The sequence below is a fragment of the Mustela putorius genome, unplaced genomic scaffold (assembly GCF_011764305.1).
Source record: "Mustela putorius furo isolate JIRA1106 unplaced genomic scaffold, ASM1176430v1.1 tig00000275_pilon_pilon_pilon, whole genome shotgun sequence".
Taxonomy (NCBI): Eukaryota; Metazoa; Chordata; class Mammalia; order Carnivora; family Mustelidae; genus Mustela; species Mustela putorius.
The window spans coordinates 22,940,482-22,957,455 of NW_025421341.1; the positions used below are offsets into that span (position 1 = coordinate 22,940,482).

Genomic DNA, 16,974 nt, shown 5'->3' on the forward strand with positions numbered 1-16,974 from the left:
AAGATTTTTAAAACAGATTTTTTTTTATAAATCTGTTTTAAAAAAGATTTTATTTATTTACCTGACAGAGAGAGAGATCATAAGTAGGCAGGCAGAGGGAGAGAGGGCGAAGCAGGCTCCCTGCTGAGCAGAGCCCAATGCGGGGCTCGATCCCAGGAATCTGGGATCATGACCTGAGCGGAAGGCAGAAGCTTAACCCACTGAGCCACCCAGGCACCCCTAAATAAATAAAATCTTTAAAAAAAAAGAAGATACTATAGGATAGTGTCTTCATGACCTAGGCAGTGGGAGAGAAGGACTTCTTAAAAGCAGCATCAATCATAACCTAAAAAGATTGATTCATTTGATTCCTTTGAAATGAAGAACTTCAATTCTTCCAAAGACATGGTAAATAAATGAAAAGACAAGTCACAGGTGGGAGGAGATAGTTACAACACATGACTGACAAAAGATTAGTAGCAATAGGAACTTCTATTTGAAAAAAAGACAGGGGCACCTGGCATGGGACTCTTGATCTAGGGGTTGTGAGTTTGAGCCTTGTGTGAGGGTGAAGTTCATTAAAAAAAAAAAAAAGACAATCTAAGAGAAAAGTGAGTCCAGTCTTAAATAGGAATTCCACCAATGAAATGGCCAATAGCACACGAAAGACACTTAGCTGTGTCGACAAGCAGGGAAATGTAAATCAGAGCCACAAAAAAATCACCACTGTTGGAAATATTTTAAATTCTGACAATAGCTTTGGTTGGTAAAATTGTGGAAGTGGGGGAATTCGTGCTTGGCTGGTGGGAACAGAAATATGAATGAGTACTTTAGAGAAGAGTTTCTATAAAAGGCAAGAATGGACATGCTCTAGGTCACAGCAATTCTCCTCCTATGTATCTACCCTAGGAAAAAACCTGCAGGTGAAGATCTATACATGAATGCTGATCACAGTCCCAGACCAGAAATAACCCAAACATCCCTCAGCAGAAGAATGGATAATATATTACAATATAAGCATCTGTTGGAATATTATACTGTGATGACCAAGAATGAACTATGGTCACATGCAGATGAGTCTTCCAAATATAACGTAACTTAACAAAACCCAAGGAGATAAAAAAAAAATATGCCATACTATTCTACTTACATCAAGTTTGTTAAGAAGGTAAAATTAAACTATATCATCTAGGGATGCAAACATAGGTGGTAAGTCCCTTCTTTAGAGAAAAGCAAGGAAATCTTTAAGTCAAGAGGGTGGTTACTTTTATGGTTGTGAAGGTGTTTCGACAGGGGAGTGACACACCATGGGAGAAGGTCAGCTTCAGACACGTACTATTCTATTAGTAATCTGGTCACGAGGGCTCCTCTTTCAATAATTATTCAAACTGTGCCTGTTTTATATGCTCTTCTAATTTTAAATGATAACTTAAATTTTTGAAAAGATATATTTATTTATTTTAGAGAGAGACAGAGAACGCGGTGGGGAGGGGTACAAGGAGAGGCAGAGAAAATCTCCAGCAGACTCCCCGCTGAGCAAGGAGCTGGGTGCAAGGTTGATCTCACGACCCGGAGATCATGACCGGAGCCGAAACCAAGAGTTGATTCTTAACTGTCCGAGCCACTCAAAGTCCCCTAATTTTATATGAAAATTTTAAAGTTTGGTTTCTAAAGAGTGACTGGGGGGCTTGAGGGCTCAGGGGCTGGATCTCTGATCCCTGATACTCATACCTGTACACCATCTTCTGGGTTTTCAATGACACGTTTTTCAGAGCTAGGTTCTTGGTGACCTCCTTCCCTAATGTCCAACCTTTCCACTGCAGTACCTCGGCCACCTCAATGCCCCAGATGACTCTCTTCTTCACTTTGTCTCGCTTCTTTGAGAAGCACACGCAAGTGTCCATCAAGCTGGCTGGCTGTCCAGATGTCAGGGAAAAGGAGGAGAAGAAAGGGCATGTTAACAGGGTAAGATTCAAATACCCAGAGAACAGGCAAAGATCTCCCTTCTCCAGGAAGTAAGGAATTACCCCACCTCTGGCCCTTGGGGGATGGTCTTGGAGAGAGACGGTGAGGGGCAGTAAGCCCTGGAGTCAGATATCACTGTTTCTGAGGTCATGGCGATGGTTTTCCAACTAGATTTTCCATGACCCCGCCCCTACAGCCGTCCCTGGACCACTCCATCCGATACTGAGCAGTCTTAGTCTGCTCTGTTCCTCAGTGCACCTAAAGATACCAGTCCTCTCTGGTGTTGTCTTGTCCTTTCCCTCCTTCCCATCCTATGCTTTTATGCTTTTGCTGCAGAAGTCTTTCATAGCTGGAGTGGTCTATCCTGCACAATTTTGGAGATGACGAGAATACTCTACCATTCCCTCTCCCATCCCTCAACTGCCTGGTAGAGCAGGGGAAGGAGTCAATCTGCCTGCAAGAAACCTCCACCCCCCACCGTGATGTGGGGCCACTCCAAGGGCTGCTCCTGACGATGCTAGAGGAGCTGTGTGCCAACGCTTCCCATCAATCATGGAAAATCCTTCCCAAGCTGATCCCTAGCCCCATCTACCTGAGAAGGGAGGGGGATGGAGGGGCAAAGCCAAGGTGAAGAGAAGATGAGCAAGATACCTCTTCCTACCACAGTCTTTGCGATGAACACTCCCCTTACCGCCATGTTACATTATCTTTGGGCAAGTATTGCTTCCATGTTGTTACTTAAAATAAAGATATATTCATCTGTTGGACAAATATTTGGTGACTACATACCACATGCCAGACATTGTGCTAGGCACCAGGACCACAACAGTGAACAAGATAGATGCATCTCTTCTCTCTTGGAGCTTACACTCTTAGTTTAAATATTTACAGAGTGTCAGGTGGCCAATGTGGTATTTTCTTTCCTGGTCAGCCCATAGAGGAAAGGTGACATGGGTGGGAAAGGGTAATTTACGGTAATATCAGTTGGGACATCAGTCAGGTCCAGTCAGGAAAACAGAAGCCACCGTGGGTGTTTAAAATGAGGAATTTAATGCACAACCAAGGTATAGTGAAGTGCCCAGAAGCTAGCAACATCAAGAAAGGGCTGCTGTGCTTGGTTAGGGGAGGTGCTGGGCTTCTCAGAGCCCTGACGCCTTTCGGGTGGGGACTGGGGTCATGGGGAGATGCAGCTGCTGATGGGACTACTGTCTCAAAAGCCGGGGGTGGGGGTGGGGGAGAGAAATACCCTGGCCCCTCCCTTCCACTCTACTTCCAATCTCCTGCCAGCTCAGGCAGAGTAGGGAAGGGTGGCAAAGAAACATGGGGCAGACAAGCCCAGAATGGCCCAGAGGGAGGGAGTGAGATGATGACCCCACAGTCCTCAGGGAAGCAAAGGCAAGCACCACTGTATCTAGAGAGACACAAGAATGCACACACAACACAGACACATGCGGCACCCCACACAGTCACACACCCCAAACACTCCTAGACAACTACCTTCCACCCCTGCCACTGCAATGTCACAGAGAGACACCCGAGAGCTGCAAAAAAGTCAGCAACATCCACATCTGGGTCACGCACACAGGGTCAAGCCCAGGAGAACTTTCTGAGGGAAGAGAGAACCCTTGACTACTCTCTCAGCTCTGACTGGCACCTCTCCAGGTGGCGTGGTGCTCCATGTATGCAGGGTATAGGGTTGGGGTTTGGACAGAGGAGTCAGGTCCTTCCGGACTCCTACCCCGCCCCCTGCCTCCTTGCCCCCTGCCCTGTTGTCCCCCTGCCCCCCCCCACCCTGGTCATGGGCTCACCCGGGCACTGGTGTTGCTGCTGCTGCAGACGCTTAGCGCCACACTGCTGCCGGTGATGGTGGCCATGGCCGCTGTACTGGCACTCAGACAGGACCCAGAGTTCATGGTACAGTCCCCGCTGTCCCTAATCTGTGTCAGGGAGCTTGGGGCTGCCTGGAAGAGCATCAGCCACCTAGAACACAAGTCCAAGGGGAGCACTCTGGCTGAGCCAGAAGTTCCTGCCAATGGGGAGCTAGGAAGAGACCAGAGGGGAGACAGAGACATCAAAGAAAGAGGCTCGTGGAGTAGACTCACTGATGCTCTCATTATCAAAGAAGGGCCCACTTTCCAGCTGTGGCAAGGAGGCAGGAGGTGGCTCCACGAGCAATGAGCCTGAATCTAAGATCCAGTGCTTGACCCAGGAGCCTAGAAACTCCCCATTCAGGAGAGGGACCCAGGGATGAGGCCTGCCATGGCCATGCATGGCATTTCTCAGGAAGCCCCGAGGGAGTGAGGCACATGCATTACCTTTAGCTGGCTTTTGCCCTCTACTTGTTTCTTCTGAACGTGTCTTGCCTCCTCTGCGAAGAAGGGGCAAAGAAGAGGTGAATGAGATTGGATAGTTATTGTTCTTTCAGGTTTTTTCTATCAGTATGCAACCTGCAGTCCAGGTTTAAAGTAAGCATTCACTGAAATAGCCACTCAATCCAGAGATAAGCAAGTCAACTTCTAGAGCAGAGGGATCCAGGGAGAGACTGCAGCTGGAAATTATAGGCGAATATATGCAAATTTAATATGCAAACCATATGCAAAATGTCATATATATGGAGAAGTGCTTTTTTCCCAAGGAAAGTGTCCACAGCTTTCACCAAATATTCAAAAGGATGTTTGGTCTTGCTCTAGGGAACACACATGGGACCTAAACTCCAAACCCCCTCTTCCTTAGGGGACTTCCTTTAGCACACACACCCAGGTGTGGCTACTATATTGGACAGCATCAATCTAATACCTTTTTGAACATATGTATATTTTTCAGACTACTCAGTGTCTTTCCCCACCTCTTCGAATAACAATCTCAAAAATAGCAATGACTTTTACTGACATTTGGTGAGAAATTATATACCAAGCAGTGTTGGAAGGCCTTCTCATGTATTTTATTTTATTATTTTTTAAGATTTTATTTTTAAGTAATCTCTACACTCAACGTGGGGCTCAAACTCACAAACCTGGGGTCAAGAGTCACATGTTCCACCAACTGAGCCAGCCAGGTGTCCCTTATATATTTTAATCTTTACAACAATTTATGGTGAGATGCAAGCTGTCTTTTATTTGTCTTAAATTCTCTCTCTTCGAGGCACCTGGGTGGCTCAGTTGGTTAAGTGTTTGTCGACCCCAGCTCAGGGTCTTGATCTCAGGGTTGTGAGTTCAAGTCCTACGTTGGACTCCATTGTGGAATGCAGCCTACTTAAAAAAAAAAAAACACCTCTTTTCAAGTTTGGGGTTCAACTTTTAACTCCTTATTACAACATATTACATTTTAGTCAATAATTTTATGGTTATCCTTTAGAAATTTACACAGTTTCATCAGACACTCTCCCATCCCCTCCGCATCACCATCCAAAGCAAAAGATTCTGTTGATTCAGTTTTTCCTAATTGGCAACACCTCCAAAACCTCTGGAGAATATCTTAGTTCCACTCACTGACTCATTCATTCATTCACTCACAAAGCTTTTACTGAGCAGCTATTATATAATGTGCAGTGCTAAGCAATGAACAAGACAGGGGAGGCCCCTCCCTTCCACTGTAAAGAGGATGTTCAGATGGAATCAAAGAAATGTCAGCTGGGGAGGCAGGGAGGAGAGTCCCATTACTTTTTGGCTATTGGATGGCTTTGTTGTCCAGCCTGACTCAGTCAAGTCTGTGACTTCAGGGGATTCCATAGATACCACTGCCTCAGAGCTCTAAAAAAAATCTCCAGTCAACAGCTGTAGAAGAAATTAGAGATGATGGGGGTAGAAATTTGGTCTAGATCAGGTCTTAGGGCTTAGGGAAGAGAGCGTTGCTCCTGGAGCAAGGAGGGCTGCATTGGCTCAGGCTGGTTGAGATGGACAAGTTTCTCCTCACTAAATAAAGGTTATCTTACTTCACAAAGTTGATGTGAAGCTGGGATGAAATAGGGGATTTGAAAAAGCCATAGATGAGCCAGTGTTACTGTAGTTAATAATTATAACTTCCATACTCGGTTGAGCTACTCTTCCAAAAGACACCCATCTACAGCGACTGTGAAGACCCTGGGCCAGTTAGGGGTTGTTTTTAAATCCAATTTTCTAATCTTGAGGACTTTAGAAAAATATATATCATCAGCTTCCTTTATTTGCCTCATTTCCAACGTAAACATTCCTAAGATGACCACTGGAAAAGTGGCGTAGTGTGGAGTGGAAAAGAAATTGATAAAGTGAAGTGATAAAAATACTTAAGTTCGTTCCTCCCTTCTCTAGGAGATCCCCAGGCTGATCTTACCCAAGTCTCAGTCCTACGGGATCTCTAAGGGACATGAAGAGGATCCCCGGCCACAACTTCCCAAAGGAGGTGGTCTTCCAGGACAGATACCTTCGGTCGCCACTCGCGCGGTTCCCCAGATCCTGGGACCAACTCTCGGAACTCACTCCGCCGCCATATTGTCGTCTCCATAGAGACAGGACGCTCAGGGCACGGCGTCTCTCGGTATCCCAGGACAACGACGGCATCCCGAAGGAGTCAAGGTTCACGGAAGGCGAAAGAGCCGGCCTATTTTAATGCTTACCCTTTTTGTATTCTCTGGTTTTCCCTTCTAGTAGTCCCTGAGCTTCTATCAGTCGCGACACGGAATGTATGGTCTCCTACTTGTCGTGACGTCCTCGCAATCCTTATTTTAGTAGGCAACCAAATTCACAGGAGGTTACTCCGTGGGCTCGCCCCCGGAGTGGGAGCCGTTCCAGTTCTTTCCGGCCGCGCGATGGTGACGTAGGGTCAGAATCTCAACCGGAACTTCAGTCTATGATTGCGATTGTGAACTTAAAAGCACCCAGTAGTTATTTCTCATTTGCATATTGCTTTACGACTGGATTCCTTTTGCAGGTGGGAGAGAAAGTGACCTATCCGTGTTCTGCCGGCATTTCCTCCTCCCTGGCAGCAAACCAACTCCTTTCTGGGGATCTGAAGGTTAATGGTTGAAGAAGGCGCTGGTACGCTAATGTGGATTCTTGGAAGCCCATTTGTTGATTTGTCCACATTTGCTTTGTGGAAAAGTTCTGTAGAACAACAAAAATTCAAGGGGGTAAACTTTAAGTAATAAATAATTATTACTTATAATCCAGTTGGTTTTCTAAAATGGATTTATGAATTGGGCCGCATCCCATCTACAAGTAGAGGGGAGCTCCAGGGAGTTGTGCAAAATGGAAGGTTTATACAGGCAGGAGGGTGCGTCAAGATGCTATTAGCAAAAGAAAAGGATTTTTTTTCCAGGTAAGGTGGCCTTCTCTTATGGGGAAGGACAGGGGCTCTTATTACAGATTGCCTTTTGGGGGTTGGAGAGGGTACCTGTGATAGATGACCTCATTGGTGCTGACCAGAAAATTCCTGTCTGACCCGTTAAGACTACATTTCTGGGAGAGGTTGAAACTTGGCCCAAGGGACACCATTTTGGGTCTGTGGTTTTCTTTGTAACAGCTCTAATTTGGTGAAGACTCCTTAGGTGGGTGAAGCCGAAAGCCTCAAAGTTCACTCGTGGGCAGTTAAAGATGTTTCACCACCCAGGACAGTGATGGGGGTGGTGTTACAGGGAGAGATCTTAGTGAGTCTCAGGGTAAACCCAGAAAATAAACTCTCATTTTGGGAAAGTTGGCATTTACTTGTGAAAGTAAACAGTGGATGGACTAAGATGACAAAGTGGCCTGAGTTGGCCTGGAAAATCACATGGCCAGCAGTTGAGTGAACTGGAGGGAAGAGGCAGGCCAGGGGGGCTCATGAAGTTATGCCAGCACCATTAAGTCTGGGATTTTGTTGGGATCAAGGAATGTGTAACTCAGTGAGGTTTTCACCAGTTTTAATGTTATTCTCAGAATCTGAAATCTGCACTTTGGACGTGACAATGTCTATGCTGTTTGTTGTTTCTATAATGATTTCCTTTTTGTTTTCCTCTAAACTCTTTTTGAAATGGTCAGCCTGACTCAGCGGGACAGGGAAAGAGACCTGTTTTTCCATTCTTAGACTGAAAAGAAATAGGAGCAGTGACTCTGCTGAGAGGGCTTGGTGGTGGCCTCAGTAATCCCAGCAGCAAAACCTGAAGAAGGTAAAAAAGATCATGCTAGGAGCCATGTGCCCTTGTGCCTTTTCACTAAAGGAGTGTCCCTCCACAGCTCTGGTGTGCCCAAACTTTGGTGGATTCCTTGTCCCCACCCTGTGGGCTCCACTTCTATGGGTTTCTGGCTGCCTGCTGAAAATTCTGCTGGAGAGCTCTAACCTTGACTGATAGAGTGGACTCCCAGGGAGAGGTCCAAGCTGGACTTTGCTCCAAGGGGCAAACAGCGTGGAAAGGGGTGTGGCAAAAGGTTGAGTCTCAGGAGGAGAGAGGAGGTTGGATTTGCTCTGGAAGTCCCCCTTTCCAGGAGCCCAGAACCCATGGGAAAAAAATGGGTGCTAGGTCTTGGTGACTGTATCTTCCATGGACCCAAGAAAGACAACAGGGTGGATGCTGTTGGGTTCAAGGCTGTGAACAAGGGTGGGTGATGATTCAGGTAGTCAATGAGGACCAGGATGTGGGAGAAAAGGAGGAAGAAAGACTTGAATCCTTTTGTGTAGAAACCTTATTGGAGATAATAAGGATAAAGCACACATTCAGTAATTTGGGCTTCAGCACACTCAAATATATCTTATCTAAGTCCTCCCTCCCTTCCCCCAACAAATAGAATTGAGGAGATTCTGGGCTGGGAAGTCAGACCTGAGATTAATCCTGACTCTCACTTACTGACTGTGTGATCTTGAACAAGTTATATGACCTCTCAGAGCCTCAGTTTCCTCAAATGTTACCTGGGAATAATTATCAAAAGACTCATATAGCAGATGTCTGGGTGGCTCAGTCTCAGTGCCCTGGGATGGAGTCCCAGGTTGGCCTCCCTGCTCATCATGGAGTCTGCTTCTCCCTCTCTGCCTCTCCCCCTTCCCCTACTCATGCTCGCTCTCTCGCTTTCAAATAAATAAATTATTTTGGAAAATGGAATGCCTGGGTGACTCTGTTGATTAAGCATCTGCCTTCCACTCAGGTCATGATCCCAGGGTCCTGGAAGTGAGTCCTGCATTGGGCTCCTTGATCAGCAGGGAGTCGCTTCTCCCTCTGCCTGTCTCTCCCCTGACTTGTGCACTCTCTTTCTCTCTCTGACAAATAAATAAATTATAAAATCTTTTAAAAACCTTTTAAAAAAGGCTGGTGTAGCAACAGAGTGGTCAGACATGTAAAAAGTATTTGACACATGGTAGACAATAAAGTTAGCCGCATGTGCATGCACAGATGATGGTCACTCACCAAGTGGGAGGTCCCTATAATTAAGCCATTCAGTTTTCTGTGCACCCTCCCCTCCTACCATCTCCCAGCCTCTGCTCCACACTGGAGAGGCAGGAAGTTTTTCTTCTCTCCACATCCCCCTCTTTTGTTTCTATAATAAGGAGCCTGCCTTGGTGCTCTAGGATGGAGAAAGATGAAAGGAGCTACCAGGGTGACTTTCTGTCCAGTTGGCAAGTCAACGCATCTCCAGAACTTGCAAAGTCCCCTCCCATCTTCCTTCCCTGCACTCTGACTTCATTTCCAGTATTGGTTCTGAAATCAGCTCTACATTCAAGATGTACTTAACTTGGGGGGCGGGGAGAGATGAGGAGATGAGTCCTCCCATGGAAATTTCTGACTTCTGAAATTAGGTAAGTCTTCCAAGCCCAGCCTGAAGGGTGAAGAGTGAGAGAAAGCTGCAGCTAAGAGGGCCACTTAGGTGGTTTGGAGGCTGGATCTATGAGCAGTCATGGGGCACTCTCTGCATTAGCGTGCCATGGTCCTCTGAAACTGCTGGGGGTGGGGAGCCTGAATCAAGAGGTTGATGGCCCCTCCAGCCTGAAAGGGCTGCCAACACACAAAACTGGCAGGGGCTAGGAGCCAGACAGTCATATCATATCAATGAAAGAGTTCCATTCTGCTTAGGATGCCCCCCACCCCACCCCACAGAGGGTTTTCTACAGTTTTATGCCAACCTAAACTCCCTAGATAATTTACTCTTTCCATTCATTGTCCCCACCAAAGGGTAGATAGACATGCAAGCCAACATTAGTGGGATCAAGGGAAAAAGACATGAGGTTTAATCCCAGGAGACTTGACTTCAAGTCCAGGTTTTACCATCTGAGAGCTGGGTGATTTCAGGCAAATTATTAAACATTCCAGAGGCTGACTTTCTTCATCTGTAAAATGAGGGCAAACAAGGATAGTATTCAAAATTCTTAACAATTGGTAAAGTATGGATGCCAAGCTATGAGTATGGATACCAGCTGGCCTCAGAGCCAGAGCCAGGGTCCTGGTTGCTCCCATTTTGCCAGGCTTTAACCCTTTTGTTGTTGGGTCATAGGGAGAGCTGGGAGTATGGTGAGGAGACAGAGAGAGCAGCCACAGCAGTAGAGACCTCAGCAAGTGACTGGTACCGAAGTATCTCCACATTTTTAACAATAGCTGTAGTGAATAGTAATAGTTGCAAGCGAAACCTGAGGAAAAGTCCCACCTCACCATCTGCTGTTTACACATTTCTCTATTTTTAAGAGTTTATTTAATTAATAGAGAGAGTCAACTAGAGAGGAAACACAAGCAGGGGGAGTGAGAGAGAGAGAAGAATGCCTCTGCTGAGCGGGGAGCCCGGGGAAGGATGACCTGAGCTGAAGGGAGACATTTAACAACTGAGCCACCCAGGGGCTCCTAGTTTACTATTTCTAGCCAAAACTTGAAGTATCTCCCCTTTGAAGGTCTCCTCATTGGTGAAGAATTAGTCACCAGGTCTAACTGCTCTCTTTTTCTAGTCTGAGCAGTGTTCCTTCTGTGTGTTAGCTTTCCCAGCTGTCTTCCTTTAAACCACCTCCTCCTCTCTCCAGCTGCACACTTCTCTGGCCAGCACCATGGACAGCTCTAGCTGACCAACCCATCTGATGCCATCCCCTTCCCTTGCCTTCTATCCCCACCACTCTGATCCACCCAAGTGTGGAACCCCTGAGGTATGAACTGAATGAGGGTCATCCTTGAAAAGATAGTACAGTGGAGTGATTAAGAACAAACTCTGGAGTAAAAAAGTTTGGATTTGAATCCCAACCCCACCAACTCTCAGCTCTACAATCTTGTTCTTTTGCTTCTATATGACCCAGTCTGCCCATCTGTAAACAGAGAAAACTAACACCTACCTCAAAAGGTTGTGAGGTTTAAGTGTGATTTAAAAAAATTAAGGAACTTAGCAAAGCCTGCATTATTACATGTTTTAAATAGAGGAAGAACATCATTAGTCTGTGACTTTCCATCCTATTTAATTCCTCAAACCCTTTTCCAATCCATTTCTGATCAGGGCTCTTTCTCAAGTAAAAATATCATAATATGACCACTGGCACAGTGCAGCTGCCCTCCTTAGGGTGTGAAAATTGACTTGGACTTCAAAGATGGTAAGGAAGCCCACACTTGCCTGGTCCATGAGCTCCTGACTTTTTTTTTAATCTTAAGAACTTTGAGTTGGTTATAGATATATGGAAGCATCACAAAAGTAGTACAGAGAGTTCTCATTAATGCTTCATGCAACATCCCCTTAGGTTAGCATCTTATATGACTATAGAATATTTATCAAAACTAAGAAAATTAACTCTGGTACAACACACACTATTAATGAAAGTAAAGAATTTGGGGCGCCTGGGTGGCTCAGCGGGTTAAGCTTCTGCTTTCGGCTCAGGTCATGATTTCAGGGTCCTGGGATCAAGTCCTGCGTCAGGCTCTCTGCTCAGCTGGGAGCCTTCTTCCCCCTCCCACACTCTCTCTCTCTGCCTGCCTCTCTGCCTACTTACGATCTCTGTCTGTCAAATAAATAAATAAAATCCTTAAAAAATGTTTAGAAAGTAGAGAATTTTTTAGATTTCACAGCTTGTCCACTAATATCCTTTTCCTATTTCAGTATCTAATTCAGGACCTTCCCTGGGGCATTTCCTGAGTCTTTTCTTGTCTTTTATGACGATGACTCTCTTAAAGAGTACTTTTAGTTATTTTGTAGAATGCTGTTCAATCTTGGGTTTGTTTCGTGTGATTAGAGTAAGGTACATATTAATAGGAAGCATAATACAGAGGTGATATGCTCTTCTCAAGGCATTATATCAGAGAGCACATGATTGATATCCGTATGCAACATTGGTGATGTTAACTTTGGTTACTTGGCCAAAGCAGTGTCAGGATTGTCCACTGTCAACCTACTACTTTCCTCTCTTTATTAGATTTTGATCATGTCCATCTTTTGCTTCTCTAGGATTAAGAACTCCCCCAGCCCCACAGTGTATAATGAACCACCTCTCACAACTCTGCAGGTGTAGCAGCTCTTTCTGCTCACAGGACCTGTCCCCAAGCTTTAATAAAACCACCATTTTGCACAAAAAAAAACAACAAAAAAAGCATTCAAAAATGAATAAATCTGTCCTTGAAGTTAACCTTTCTTACCCCTACACTCCCAGCCACTCCCCTGAGACACACCCATTCCCTAGATCCTGCCTGGTCACTTTCCCCTGAGTCTTCTTAAGTCGGGCACTTGGAAGCATGTGCAGAAGCCAAATGCAAATACACCTGGAGTTTATAAGGACAACAGGGTGTTTCTTGCCCATTTTTAGGGACCTTCTTGTTGAGCCCCTGCTAGTTTCTGTGTGCAGGGGCACTCTGAGAAAATCTGGCCAGCAACTCTCCACAGAAGGGTCCAGCCCATCTCTCTTGTCTGGCCCCAACCATTGAGCACTTTTTTCAACATCTAACAATTGGGCTTTTTAAAAGTCTCTAACAGAATTCCTTTCATTTGTCTATGATGACTCCTTACCACCCATTAGGCCAGACTCATGAGCTTCCTTCCTTCTAGAAGGCTCTTCACTCCTCCAGGAGATCCTCCCCCTAAAATGGATACATAACATACTTCTAATCAGTTGAGTATGGAGAGATCTGCTTATCCAACCTTCCCCTTTGTCTGCATCTCTATCTGCCCTTAGTTCAGTCCAAATCAGTGTGTCCTCCCATGCTGCTGCTTTAGATGACTAAGAGTTGGGGCACCTAAATGGCTTAGCTGGAAGGGCATGCAACTCTCGATATCAGGGCTGTGAGTTCAAGACCCATGCTGGGTGTAGAGATTACTTAAATAAAAACTTAGGGGAAAAAAAAGATAAAGAGGCATCACACCTCCTCCAGCCCAATAGTGACTCCATTTTTAAAAAATTTATATATTTACGTTAGAGAGAGGCAGAGAGCGTGTGCATGAGTGGGGGGAGGGGCAAAGGGAGTGGAAGTGAGAGAAACTCAAGGAGACTCTACACTGAGCCCAGAGTCCAACACAAGACTTGATCTCAGGACCCAAGAGATCATGACCTGAGCCAAATCAAGAGTAGGACATTTAATCAACTGAGCCACCCAGGCACCCCATGACTCCATTTTTTTCCCCATGACTCCATTTTTAAAAGCTTTTGTGTAAAAGCATTAAAGACCTCAGAAGATATGTTCATCTATTCCCATCCCCTCTTTGCCCTTGGTTCTGGTTACCATCACTGTGTAAGAAATCATTCCAAAAATTCGAAGTTCCAAATACACAAACCTTTATTTTATTTTGCTTATGGTTTTGTGGGTTGAGAGTTCAGGAAGGGCTTGGCCAGGCAGTTCTTACTTAGAGCCTTTCAGATGCGGGCCAGGGCCGCCCTCTCTAAGTTCCTCTGGACTGCGACTTCCAAGATGGTGCTGTGGTCTGGGAGCTGGGCTAGCCTAGGGACAGGAACACCTATCTGTAGCCTCTCTAGCCTGGCAATCTCATGGTAGAACCAGGCAGAAGTTATATGGCCTTTTCCAAGGGGAGAGAAGTGTCAAGTAATTTGTGGACATACTTTAACCATTGCCACTCCCACCAGCACAGGATCCTCTCACAGCTTCTAGAACATTAGTCCTCTAGAACCACCTTCCCTAATGGGTTCTTGGCCACCCCCGGCCCCACCAGATCTTTTAGGTTGAAGCTGAAGTGCATTCCTCCCATTCTTCTGGGATGGTGACTCATCAGTTCCTACCTTCTTTAGTTTGCGGCTGAAGAGCACCTGATCTGGACGCTGCTACTGCGTGTCCTTGGGCAGGTGACTTCACCTCTCTGGCCCCAGTTTCTTCTCTGCAAAGTAGGAATTAGGAACAACCTCACCTCATAGGCTGTTAGGACTTTAAAAGATAATGTGAATAACAGACTTAGCACAGTTGATGCTCCTGATGATGAAAGAAACAACCAGGGGCAAGTTATTTTCCCTCTTGGAGACTTGATTTCTGAAATGGGGATAATTCTCTTAACCCAATTCCCCCGTGCGGATGAGAGTGGTCTTAAATGGACTTCAGGGAGGGCCAGCCTACAAGTTGAGGCTTCCTGACCCTAACCTGGCCAGGAAGCCCCCTGCATCTCTGCACTGCTGGGGCCCCATGCCCTGTGCGTGCGAGGTGGCCAGGGTGTGGCTTGGGGCGGTGCAGCATGCAGGCGGGCCACTATCTGCCCCACCGGCCTTATCAGATCCGGGCTGGCCGCAACTCAGTCCCATGGAACAAAGAGGCTTTGAGAATCAGGTTGGGGTGTGGGACATGGGGCTGAGCCCCATCAGGCACATTCCACCCAGTGGGCAGAGGGCATGGGGTGAGGGAGCCGCTGCCTCCAACCCCTACCAGAAAAGTTTTTCTGCAGATGGAACACCCTCCTGTGTGGGGAGCAGGACCTGTGCCTTCCCACAGGACCCACCGTTCTGACTTCTTTGGGGCATTTCCTGCTCTAGCCCTCCCACCAGGCAAGCAGCTAGATCTCTTCCATGAGGCACAGTGTCCCCCAATCCCCAGCCCAGCTCCCATTTCCCCTCCTGGCACCTTTAGCGCACCCCCCGCCGCCTGCCCACCAAACACACCAGTTCCCAGTTCCTGAGCATGCCCTGCATCTTCTCAGGGAATCCCTCCACCACCTACCCTTGACCCCGTCACTTGACCTGGAAGGCGGCAGCCCAAAACCCCTTCCAGGAAGTCCCCGGTCACCGGGGTCATTGAGCTCATCCAGTCCTCACTCCTGTCTAATTGCTCTCTGCTTCCTCCCATGTGACACTGTGGGGAACTTCTCTCCAAACTTTAATTGCAGGCGGGGAATCCGCTGAGCCTGGCAGAGGCCCCTGCTGGCCTCCTGGGCTAAAGTTGTACAAGTTGTACATTACAGACGGGTTCTAGGCTGGGCAGGACAGCTGGAGCTGAAATCTGGGTGTGCTGGTATCCTGGCGTGCCCCCTGCGCCAGGCTCTCACCTAAACAGGCTTGCTGGCACCAGGCCAGAGGAGTTGCGTTTTCTAGTTGGATCTCTTTGCAGGATGGGGAGGGAGGGATTTGTTAAATTTTTTCAGGGAGCGGCTCCTATTTCCAGTCCCCACACGGGCTGCTGCCCCACCCCCCCGCCACAGGCCTGGTTGCCTAAAGGATCGGTGCGTTCTGCTAGGCCCATCCCAGCCCAGCACTGCAGACTGTCAGAAACCATCCCCAGGGCAGCATCTTCAGGTAAGGGCAGGCCCACGCAGCTTCAGAAAAGCCATCCCCAGGGTCACCAGGTCTTTCCAAACCGGAGAGAGGAGGCTGCAAGGACAGCTTGGGGAGTGGGTACCTCAGGGGGTACCTGAGTGGGTACCTGAGGGGGCCCAGACAAGTAGGAGAGCCAGGTGTAGAGGCCCCTGTGTTGAGGGCAGTCCGTCCAGGCAGCTCCATAGGCCTCCCAGCCAGATTCCCCACTTTGTCTCCTGTACCCCAACACTCCAGTTCTCCCTAGCTCCATTTCTCCCTGAGGACTTGTGGACTCAGGCAAGGGTGTTGCATTTCGCCTGGACTGGGCTGTGCGGGATGATTTTGAATCTCTTCCCCATGCACTCCCGATGCGGGGGTGGGCAGGCAGAGAAAATAGGAGCCCCAGGCTCCCTTGAACCCAGTTAGACTAGCCTTGGGAAACCAGGAGAAGGCCCTGTGTCATTTGACCCTTGCCTACCTCTCTACTTCAGTTTGGCCATGCCCACATAGATTTGTGACACTGGCCTGGCAGTTCTTTCAAGACCCCAGGCTCCCTTAAGCCCCCACACTTTTGCATGTGCTTTGTCCTCAGCCTGGATCCGTTCCTTTACAGACCCACAATGCAAAGGCCTCCTTGCCCTACCTGTAGCATCCTCCCCTCCAGGAAGCCCTCTTAGCTCCCCACCTCTCCATGGCACTCCCATAGCCCCTGTGAGATGCTGGCCACAGGACCCAGCACACAGCATGGGCATGTCTCCCCATGCTGCTTCCCATCACCCAAGGGTTCCCCATGGCGGGGACTACCACTTCCCATCACCCTAGCATGGGACCCAACACAAGAGTATCCAGTGAATGAGGACCAAACACATGAATGCAGGTCATAATTGTGGACACAGGAGCTTTGGGGGCTGCACTTGACCTTGAGAAGAGAGGCAGACATTGGATCAGTAGCTGCCTGGGCAGCATGGCTGACTCTCCTCTGGGCCTTGGCATTATAGATGCTGGGACGAGGTGGGTTTGGGGGGAAGGGATTGGGGCCCCAATCATCCTGTAAAGGTGGAAGATATCTTCCCAGGCTGTCTCCTCATGTCTCCCTGCTCGCACATTGTGCCCAGGTCTGGTCCCAGAATTCTTGGAAAAGCCACAGGGTCCCACATCCACCCCAAGGTTGGTTTTTGAGGGTCTGGATTCAGATAAATTTCTTTCTGAATCTTTGGAGCCTTCTTTGTCTGGAGAATGAATGTTTCCTGAGGAAACCCATCTAGAACAGAAAGGTCTGGGGACACCAAATGGCTCTGTGTCTGCAGGACAGAGTGTACTCAGGCCTAGTAGGAGAAGCTGCTAGACCTCATGGGGGAAAGCCTCTCTTTCTTCCTCCCCCTCCCTCTTCCCTCTCTCCCTCCCTTTCTTTCTCTC

The 16,974-nt window shown here is 47.5% G+C and overlaps 1 protein-coding gene across 5 annotated transcripts in view; it reads right to left on the reverse strand.

The window, feature by feature from the left end:
- Positions 1-6,722, reverse strand: part of CFAP65 (cilia and flagella associated protein 65) — a 36,276-nt gene extending 29,554 nt beyond the window's left edge. Inside the window, exons 1-4 of one of the 5 annotated variants that reach the window (XM_004762794.3) lie at positions 6,536-6,722; positions 4,260-4,312; positions 3,753-3,924; positions 1,711-1,895 (exon numbers count right to left, since the gene is read on the reverse strand). In XM_004762794.3, coding sequence (XP_004762851.1) covers positions 1,711-1,895; positions 3,753-3,917 — 350 coding nt within the window. In that variant the 5' untranslated portion in view covers positions 3,918-3,924; positions 4,260-4,312; positions 6,536-6,722. Of the gene's footprint in view, positions 1-1,710; positions 1,896-3,752; positions 3,925-4,259; positions 4,313-6,252; positions 6,487-6,535 lie in introns of those variants that run through there. The other 4 variants (XM_004762795.3, XM_004762793.3, XM_045078751.1 and 1 more) reach the window with 4 other exon arrangements.
- Between the last annotated feature and the right edge of the window lie 10,252 nt (positions 6,723-16,974).